This window comes from Ornithodoros turicata, chromosome 4 (genome assembly GCF_037126465.1).
Source record: "Ornithodoros turicata isolate Travis chromosome 4, ASM3712646v1, whole genome shotgun sequence".
NCBI lineage: Eukaryota > Metazoa > Arthropoda > Arachnida > Ixodida > Argasidae > Ornithodoros > Ornithodoros turicata.
The window spans coordinates 61,824,892-61,834,059 of NC_088204.1; the positions used below are offsets into that span (position 1 = coordinate 61,824,892).

General features: G+C 50.2%; 1 protein-coding gene across 1 annotated transcript; it reads left to right on the forward strand.

Annotated features, from left to right (window-relative positions):
• Positions 1–7,846: 7,846 nt before the first annotated feature.
• On the forward strand, positions 7,847–8,689 carry LOC135392497 (uncharacterized). Its single transcript, XM_064623203.1, has one exon. It carries the CDS (start codon positions 7,847–7,849, stop codon positions 8,687–8,689), a length of 843 nt encoding a protein of 280 aa, XP_064479273.1.
• The last annotated feature ends 479 nt before the right edge of the window (positions 8,690–9,168 follow it).

Below are 9,168 nucleotides of genomic sequence, written 5' to 3' on the forward strand. Positions count from 1 at the left end.
AATAGGTTATTCATAATTTCAATGTAGAAAAAACTTTCTGTTGCCCTGCCCGTGCACATATACGAAATCATCTACCACCCGAGTACATTTCCGTGTCCTGCTCCTTTTGCGCATGTGTCACAGTGGGCGTGTTTATCCGTGGATCTCTGTATCCGTGCATTGTGTCCGTGCATTGTAATACTGAGTTGGTGCACTTTTTGGGTTAAACAGAAAACGACGTTCACATCTCGGAGCTGTAGACCAAGAACCACTTGTGCCAACAGATAAATACAATGCATCCCCTCTTGCTGGCCCCGCGAAACGCAAACAAAGTGCGCGAATGTAAACGTGCCATGGCTAATTATGTACTATTTATTATTCATAGTGCTCGCGTCATCCCTGACGTCATTTATTTACAATCGTAGTAGTCCGCTCAACGGATGGATAGCGCTGACCGTCTCTATCATGGCGTCATTCTGAAGACACAGGGGCCTATGGGAGTTGCGCTACCTGTTTAGATATACTACCTTGAGTACGGTTCGGGAAGGTTGGTATCGTGGGCAATAGATAAGAATGTGCTCTACGTCTTCAACAGCACCGCAGTGACTGCACTGGGGAGAGTCAACCTGTCTCAGTCGGTAACGCCACTGCGCTATAAAAGCCACATCGAGGCGCATTCGATGAACTAATGCGGCATCTTGACGAGAGGTATGTCGAGGCATGCGAGCGCTAGATCAATACTGCTCAGCGTGGCTGGGAGGGGAATATATCAGCGGTCCCTTGGCGGGCGCCAGAGGAGTCACGAGGCGTCGAAGTACGAATGCCGACGAAAAGAAACACCGTGAAGCGTGAATTTCGTGACAAAAGTTTTTCACAGGCTAGACAGATGTTACGCTGCAGATGTACATCCTCATACAAGTTTCGCGAAAATCAGTTTCAACTGATGCTCCGCTATCGATATCTAATGTTGAATTCCAATGACAAATTCGGAGCGTTTCCAGAGCAAGTTTTGTTGCTCCGCCGAGAGCAATGTTGAATTCCAATTGCAAAGTCGGAGCAAGTGGCAGGCTCCGCAGTGGAGCGGCTTGATCTGGCCTAGAGCAAGTGATCCGAATCTGCGACTGGAACACTTCCGCACAACTTGAAGTTTAGCCCTGGCCAATATCTCCCTTGGTGGATAATGGCCAGAGACGGAGGAAGAAGAAGAAGAAAGCGGTAACTGCATACGACGATTTCTCGACGGAAAAACGGCCAACTTCCCTACCGGCATGACAACTCGACGGAAAAACTATGGTGAGCTATAGAAAAACGGCGGGATGAACCGCATGCACAGATTGCCACTGAGGCGGACGGTGGCGTCCTAGCGGGCGTTTCGTTACTCCGTGTTAAATTTTGACTTCAAATTAACTGATAAATATTTGGCTACACATACAAAAGTTATAGTGGCACACAGAAGAAGTTCTTGCGGTCAAAGCATATTCTCGAAGCAAGCGCTACAAAATCGCCCTCAGACAGCAGCGAGCGGACGACAGCATCCTTCCCACTTCCCAGGTTAGCCATACGGGCATCCGAAATGCCCGCCACTGGTCCGGCACGTCCGCTCGTGGAACGACAGCGGTCCTATTGGCTGCCGTCGGACAGCCGCTTCGACTCTTCGACGAATTTTTCTGTCAACCGCTGTCGTCGAGAAATCGGTGAAGTTCCCATTGCTCGCGTCGGCTCACCGGGAAAACGGTGACGGTGGCCGATTTTCCGTCGAGAATTCGTCGTATGCGGTTAGCGCTGAAAGTGCTCATGTTCCATTATAACGCCATGTTTTGCAACATCAAGGTCTTCCTAATCTCCTAACATTGCCCTGGTTATGTCTGATTATCGCTTCCTTCATGAAACAAAATAGCCAACGTACGACGCGAAATACTAGTCACGGCGAAGACGCGTTGCGAAGCGGCCATGTTGGCGAAGTACAGACGGAATAGGAAGCACGAGCGACAAGTGACACGTCACGAAGAGTTCCGGTTGAATCTGCCTATTTTGGCGGAACAGTCTCAGTTGCTCCCTGGAGCGACCTTGGCTCGAATGCCGCTCCAAAGCTGCCATTGGAATACTCCAGAACTGTTCCCAATCTGCCAATCGAATAGACTTGCTCTCGGCGAAGCAACAAAACTTGCTCCGGAGGCGCTCCGAGTCTGCCATTGGAATTCAACACAAGTCTGTTCGATTGGCAGATTGGCAACAGTTCTGGAGTCTCCCAATGGGGGCTTCGGAGCGGCATTCGAGCCAAGGTCGCTCCAGGGAGCAACCCAGACTGCACCGCCAAAATAGGCAGATTCAACCGGAACTATACGTGACGTGTCACTTGTCGCTCGTGCTCCCTATTTCCTGTCTCTTCTTCGCCAACATGGCCGCTTCCCGACGCGTCTTCGCCGTGACTAGTATTTCGCGTCGTACGTTAGCAATTTTGTTTCTTGAAGAAAGCAAGGCTGTACTTTACTAACGATGCCGCGGCGGACGGATAGGCGTGGAATTAGCGTTTGGCAATTTTGGCACGTTGTCATTGTTGCCAGACGATACGGGCGAGTGATCGGCGATCGGCTATGTATCGCATAGTCGTCTGCCATCCGATACAGTCGCATGAGACGCGTTTTGGGTATGGAGAGGTTAATAGTCGTCTTCTATTGGATGTAGTAGTATGAGAAGCGTTTTGGGTGTAGGGTTGCGTAAGATGGTTTTAATGGAACTTTTTATGTTGATGGATGGAAATAATAAAATGCTACAAATTAAAACAAAAAGCAACACCTGAATGTGGAGAGAGTGCATCTTTTCCCAGGTTAGGTATTGCTGTCGAAGAGTGGGTCTGTGTAGATATGTGCATCCGGCGTGACTGAGGTTAGGTTAGGCTAGGTGATTACGTATTGTACATGTCGAAGAGTGGGTCCATGTAGAATGTGCATTCGGCGTGACTGAGGTTAGGTTAGGCGAGGTGATTACGTATTGCACATGTTGAAGAGTGGGTCCATGTAGAATGTGCATCCGGTGTGACTGAGGTTAGGTTAGGTTAGGTCAGGTGATTACGTATTGCACATGTCGAAGAGTGGGTCCACGTAGAATGAGCATTCGGCATGACTGAGGTTAGGTTAGGCCAGGTGATTACGTATTGCACATGTCGAAGAATGGGGCCCATGTACAATGTGCATCCGACGTGACTGAGGTTAGGTGAATACATATTCCATGTGTCAAGAGGGCTGACGTAGACTGTGCATCCGACGAGACCGAGGTTAGGTTAGGTCAAGTGAATGCGTATTCCATGTGTCAAGAGGGCTGATGTAGACTGTGCATCCGACGTGACCGAGGTTAGGTTAGGTCAAGTGAATGCGTATTCCATGTGTCGAGAGGGCTGACGTAGACTGTGCATCCGACGTGACCGAGGTTAGGTTGGGCGAGGTGAATACGTATTCCATGTGTCGAGAGGGCTGATGTAGACTGTGCGTCCGACGTAACTGAGGTTAGGTTGGGCCAGGTGAATACGTATTCCATGTGTCGAGAGGGCTGATGTAGACTGTGCGTCCGACGTGACTGAGGTTAGGTTAGGTCAAGTGAATGCGTATTCCATGTGTCGAGAGGGGTGATGTAGACTGTGCATCCGACGTGACCCAGGTTAGGTTAGGTCAAGTGAATGCGTATTCCATGTGTCGAGAGGGCTGACGTGGACTGTGCATCCGACGTGACCGAGGTTAGGTTAGGTCAAGTGAATGCGTATTCCATGTGTCGAGAGGGCTGACGTAGACTGTGCATCCGATGTGACCGAGGTTAGGTTAGGTCAAGTGAATGCGTATTCCATGTGTCGAGAGGGCTGACGTAGACTGTGCATCCGACGTGACCGAGGTTAGGTTAGGTCAAGTGAATGCGTATTCCATGTGTCGAGAGGGCTGACGTAGACTGTGCATCCGACGTGACCGAGGTTAGGTTAGGTCAAGTGAATGCGTATTCCATGTGTCGAGAGGGCTGACGTAGACTGTGCATCCGACGTGACCGAGGTTAGGTTAGGTCAAGTGAATGCGTATTCCATGTGTCGAGAGGGCTGACGTAGACTGTGCATCCGACGTGACCGAGGTTAGGTTAGGTCAAGTGAATGCGTATTCCATGTGTCGAGAGCGCTGATGTAGACTGTGCATCCGACGTGACCGAGGTTAGGTTAGGTCAAGTGAATGCGTATTTCATGTGTCGAGAAGGCTGATGTAGACTGTGCATCCGACGTAACTGAGGTTAGGTTGGGCCAGGTGAATACGTATTCCATGTGTGGAGAGAGCTGACGTGGACTGCGCATCCGACGTGACTGAGGTTAGGTCAGGGCAGGTGAATACGTATTCCATGTGTCGAGAGGGCTGACGTAGACTGCATCTGATGTGACTGAGGTTATAACCTCAGTCACATACTAATATTCACCTCAAGGTAGTACTAGTCAGTACTAGTCAAGTACTAATATTCACCTGACCTAACCTATAGGTTAGGTCAGGTGAATATTAGTACTGGTTCTGGTGCAAGTCTTACGTTAGCCCTACGCAAGTTACGTCTCACAGGGCCTAGCGTGAAGAGGTTCATTTTTCGCACTCGTTTCGAAAGTTCGTGTTTCAAAACTGCCGCTCATGTGTCGTCTGCTATGTTGTTTTGTACATTTTTAGCTTTTTGCCTGCCAAAGTTTTGCGTTGTTTGCAATACGTTTATTAATTACGTTCGTAATACCCAAAAAAGGCTGTAAAATATAAGGATTCCGTTTCGCATTTCTATCAGTTTCCGTGTTCATTGTTAGTGGCGCTGAAGTAGTGGGATCGTGGTAGAATATAGATAGCCGGATTGCTCCGTTTTGAAAAAGTAATTTTCGTAAAACATATTTTAAAAAGTGCGTATTTTTAACATACTTTGGTTCGTAAATTCGGAGATTGTCTTCAAATAGTTGAGAAGCAGCGCATATTTGGCTTTTCTTGTTTTTTCTGTTCGAAAAGGCCGCGGCATCGTTGCTAAAGTATATCCGAAAGCAATAAGCAAGACATCACCAGGGCAACGTTAGGAGATTAGGAGGACCTTGATGTTGCAAAACATGGCGTTGTATCGGAACATGAGTACAATCTTCTTCTTCTTCTTCTTCCTCCGTCTCTGGCCGCCATCCACAAAGAAAGATTGGCCAGGGCTAAACTCCAAGTTGGGCGCAAGTGTTCCAGTCGCATATTCGGATCACTTGCTCTAGGCCAGATCAAGCCGCTCCACTGCGGAGTGTGCCACTTACTCCGACTCTGCAATTGGAATTCAAGATAACCGAAAATAATACGTTTTGTCGTCAATCACGGCGTGATTGTGAACACGGTGGTCACAACGAAATCATATCAAAAACGGCACTGTGCTGTACAGTTTTCTGTACTGAATCAGATGGATTCAATAATTCCTGCCTTTTTTATTCCAACTATTCAGTAGGTAGGTTACAAAATTGTACAAAATAGGACAGGAAGTGTACCAGCACGTAGTTCTGCCGGCCAGTGTTGCGGATTTGAATCCACGGATTTGACTTAAATCCGGATTTAAATCCACCGGAGGGTTGGCGGATTTGATTTGCGATTTGATTTGCGCAAAAAAATATGGGCAGGATTTGGATTTGGATTCAATCGCCCCTTTTTCAGCGGATTTGCGCGTGGATTTCGCTAAGCTCCCTCACAAGATGCATTGATTTGAAATTGAGCGAAGCGCCGTTTCGCATTCCACGCGAATTGATGTGACCTTGTCTGAAATCTGTACACGCACTAGCGGCGTCCTCTCTCCAGAGCGACAGGAGTAGCCGTTTTGTTCCAATCACTTCCCTCACCGCACCGAGGGAACACCAGGTACAGTTATTTGAACGGAGTTAACGTTATTCTGTCGATTGGACGGCACCTTTTCCGTGGACCTCTAGCTGAGTCTTCAAGCACGACCCGTTTCAAGCTTGCCAAATCATGTCGCGAAATTCTTGGTCTTCGCCATCATATTGAAAGCATATAGCTACACGCATTCACGTCAAAACAAAGTAAAAACGAGCAACAAATATATCACATCCTGTCATTTCGTGATTTCGGGAAGGCAAGCCTTTCCTACTCCCACGGATAATCATGGCAAGACGTGCCACTCTTCCTCGCATACCCCCCTTTTTTTTCTTCCTTGATTACAACAGTCTGTACTGCGCGAGGAAAATTTTTACAAAGCCCCGAAACGTTAGCATTAAAACAGACCCATGGGCTACATGATTAGTATAAGTATTCGTAACATGTCCCACGATTTATTAACGATCCATTTAATTGTGACCCCCAGGATATAGTAACCAACGACCTGCGGTCTTTTGAGTACTGATGGTAGAAATCGACGCAGGCGTGTGTTTTTGGGCGTAGCTGAGCCTAAGCCCGCGATAGGAATTCCTTCACTCAGGCCTGTTCGCCCAGTGTTAAATGACGAGGAAGGGAGTTGCCTTAGGACAGAAGCCGCCGATATTTCGAACAGAGACTGTTCTTCTTCTGGGCACCGTCCTCCGTCCTCCGTTCTCCGTCGTCTGGGCTCCGTCCTCCGTCCTCCGTTCTCCGTCGTCTGGGCTCCGTCCTCCGTCCTCCGTTCTCCGTCGTCTGGGCACCGTCCTCCGTCCTCCGTTCTCCGTCGTCTGGGCTCCGTCCTCCGTCCTCCGTGTGACGTGTTTAAACACGTCACACCTAACCCTTTAAATACCATGCCAATGATGAGGACGGTGCCCAGACGAAGAACAGCCTCTGTTCGAAATATCGGCGGCTTCTGTCCTGAGGCAACTCCCTTCCTACATCTCTACCGGTTCGCTGGATTTCTACCCATCTAAATAACGAGGAGGTTCCTGACTCAAAATCCGCTTTTGGAAGGTGTACCTACCAGGGTGTCGGAGCAAACCGAAAACCGGAACCGAAAACCGAAAAGAACCGCTATTTTGGTGCGAACCGGAACGGAATCGAAACCGTATACGTTTCTTTTTTCGCTCTGGAGGGAAACCGAAAAATATATTTAACGGTTTTCGGTCCAAGAAAAAACTTCGCCGGTTTGGACTACGGATAGGCGAATGAAACAGACGTCGTGTGCTCTGAAGTCATGTCATGGATACTGTACGAGGGTTACGGATGTCGTTATACTATGACCCTTAGGATCCCTTTGTAATGGTTTATCGTTCGCGCACGCACACAGACATAGAGGTACATGTCACTCTCTAGCAATGTGCCGTACTGTTCGTTTCAGTTTGACCCCCCAAACTCTCCTCAAGCGACCCAAGAGGGCTGTATAACGGCTTCTCTATCGGTAATGTCGCGCAACGCGTCCCTTGTTTGAGAGCAGCTAAGTTGAATACATTTACGTATACGCGAGGGCAAGCTCGTGCAAAGTGGCAACTCTTTTGTGGACAGGACACGAAGAAAATAAAACGGAGCCGTCGAGCATAGGTAGGCATTTTCCTGCGGCCTCACTCATCGTCACCTCACGAAGCGCGGACTTTATCAGCCTCACTCACCCTCACCAAATTTTCGTCACCAATAACTTAACCTCAGTCGCCCTCACCCTCACATTCCATTTCAAAATTTTCCCTCACGAACCTCACTTCAGGGCATCGGGATCCCGAAAGGCCTCACCATCCTCATTCTCACATGCCTTCACCTTGTAGCGACCCCGCCAGGCACAGCGTCATCTGCGCACAGCGTCATCTGCGCACGCCGATCTTCGTCGGCCTCTGCGCACGCTCCCCGCTCGCTGCGCTCTTGCAATTAAACAGTTCTCGTTCCACCCTTCAACTAGAAGGTTCTCTCTCTTCCTTCACTGGTGACCCGAACAGCAGAACACAGCTGCCATGACCTCTCCGGCGCCGACGATGCCGGGCCCCGCACCGCTGGCGTCGCAACCTTCCACTCTTCATGCTGTAGCCGTGAAGATTCCGCCTTTCTGGCCAGCGGACCCGGCTCTGTGGTTCGCCAACATCGAAGCGCAGTTTGCCCTCCGAGGCATATCTGCACAGCAAACAAAATTCTTTCACGTCGTTGGAGCGCTTGGCCCTAACGAAGCGTCAGAGGTCAGGGACGTCATCACCAACCCCCCAGCAGCCAACCCTTTCGACGCGTTAAAAGACGCGCTCACGAAGAGAACGACAGCATCTGAACAGGAACGCCTGCGACAACTGCTCACAGCTGAGGTCCTCGGCGACAGGAAGCCTTCGCAGCTGCTGCGTCGGATGCAGCAGTTGTTGGGCGATAGGGCCTCATCCTTGGACGAATCCATCCTGCGCGAATTATTCCTGCAGCGGCTTCCGAACACGGTTCGCATGATACTAACAACGTCGAGCAGCGTTTCGCTCGAGGCTTTAGCGGAGATGGCGGATAAGATGATGGACATTGCGCCGCCAACTGTTTGTGCCATATCTCCACAACCCTCTGCACCATCACCGTCGGACTTCCAGGAGTTGCGTGACGAAGTCAGCCGCCTTTCCGGCTTAGTTGCATCAAGCCTACGCTTCGGCCGATCGCGAAGCCCAAGACACCGCAGCCCTCGTCGCGGCAACTTCCGTCGTCGCACACCATCGCCTCTCCAGCAGTCTGCAAATCCCGATGAGTGCTGGTACCACCAAACTTTCGGAGACCGTGCCCGGCGCTGCCAGCCTCCCTGCTCCAGACAGGGAAACGGGAGCGTCAACAACTGAAGACGGCCAGTTTAGTTGACGCAGCCCCAAGTCCTCCACGCCTCTTTTACATCACTGACCGCGGCTCTGGCGCCCGCTTTTTGGTTGATACGGGCGCGGAGGTCTGCGTCATGCCCGCCTCTCGAGACGATCAGAAGCGCACCCCACCTAACGCCAGTCTTCAAGCTGTCAACGGATCCCCTATTACGACTTACGGCGAAAAACTCGTTACAATCAACTTTGGCCTACGCCGCGTTTTTCGGTGGATTTTTGTGATTGCCAAGGTACCCCAAGCCATCATCGGTGCCGACTTCTTGGCTCACTTCGGGCTCCTGGTCGACATGAGTCGAAGAAGGCTAAGGGTACATTTATGCTGCAGCATCGCTGCTCGCTGCTCGCTGCAGCTTCAAGCACATCGCTGCTCGCATAACCGCTAGGGTGCGTTTACCCTGCAGATTGCTCAAGATGCTGCTCGCTTTCGCTATATCAGTCGCCTAGCA

Coding starts and splice junctions, on each gene's coding strand:
- LOC135392497 (XM_064623203.1), top strand. CDS start 7,847: ATGACCTCTCCGGCGCCGACGATGCCGGGCCCCGCACCGCTGGCGTCG.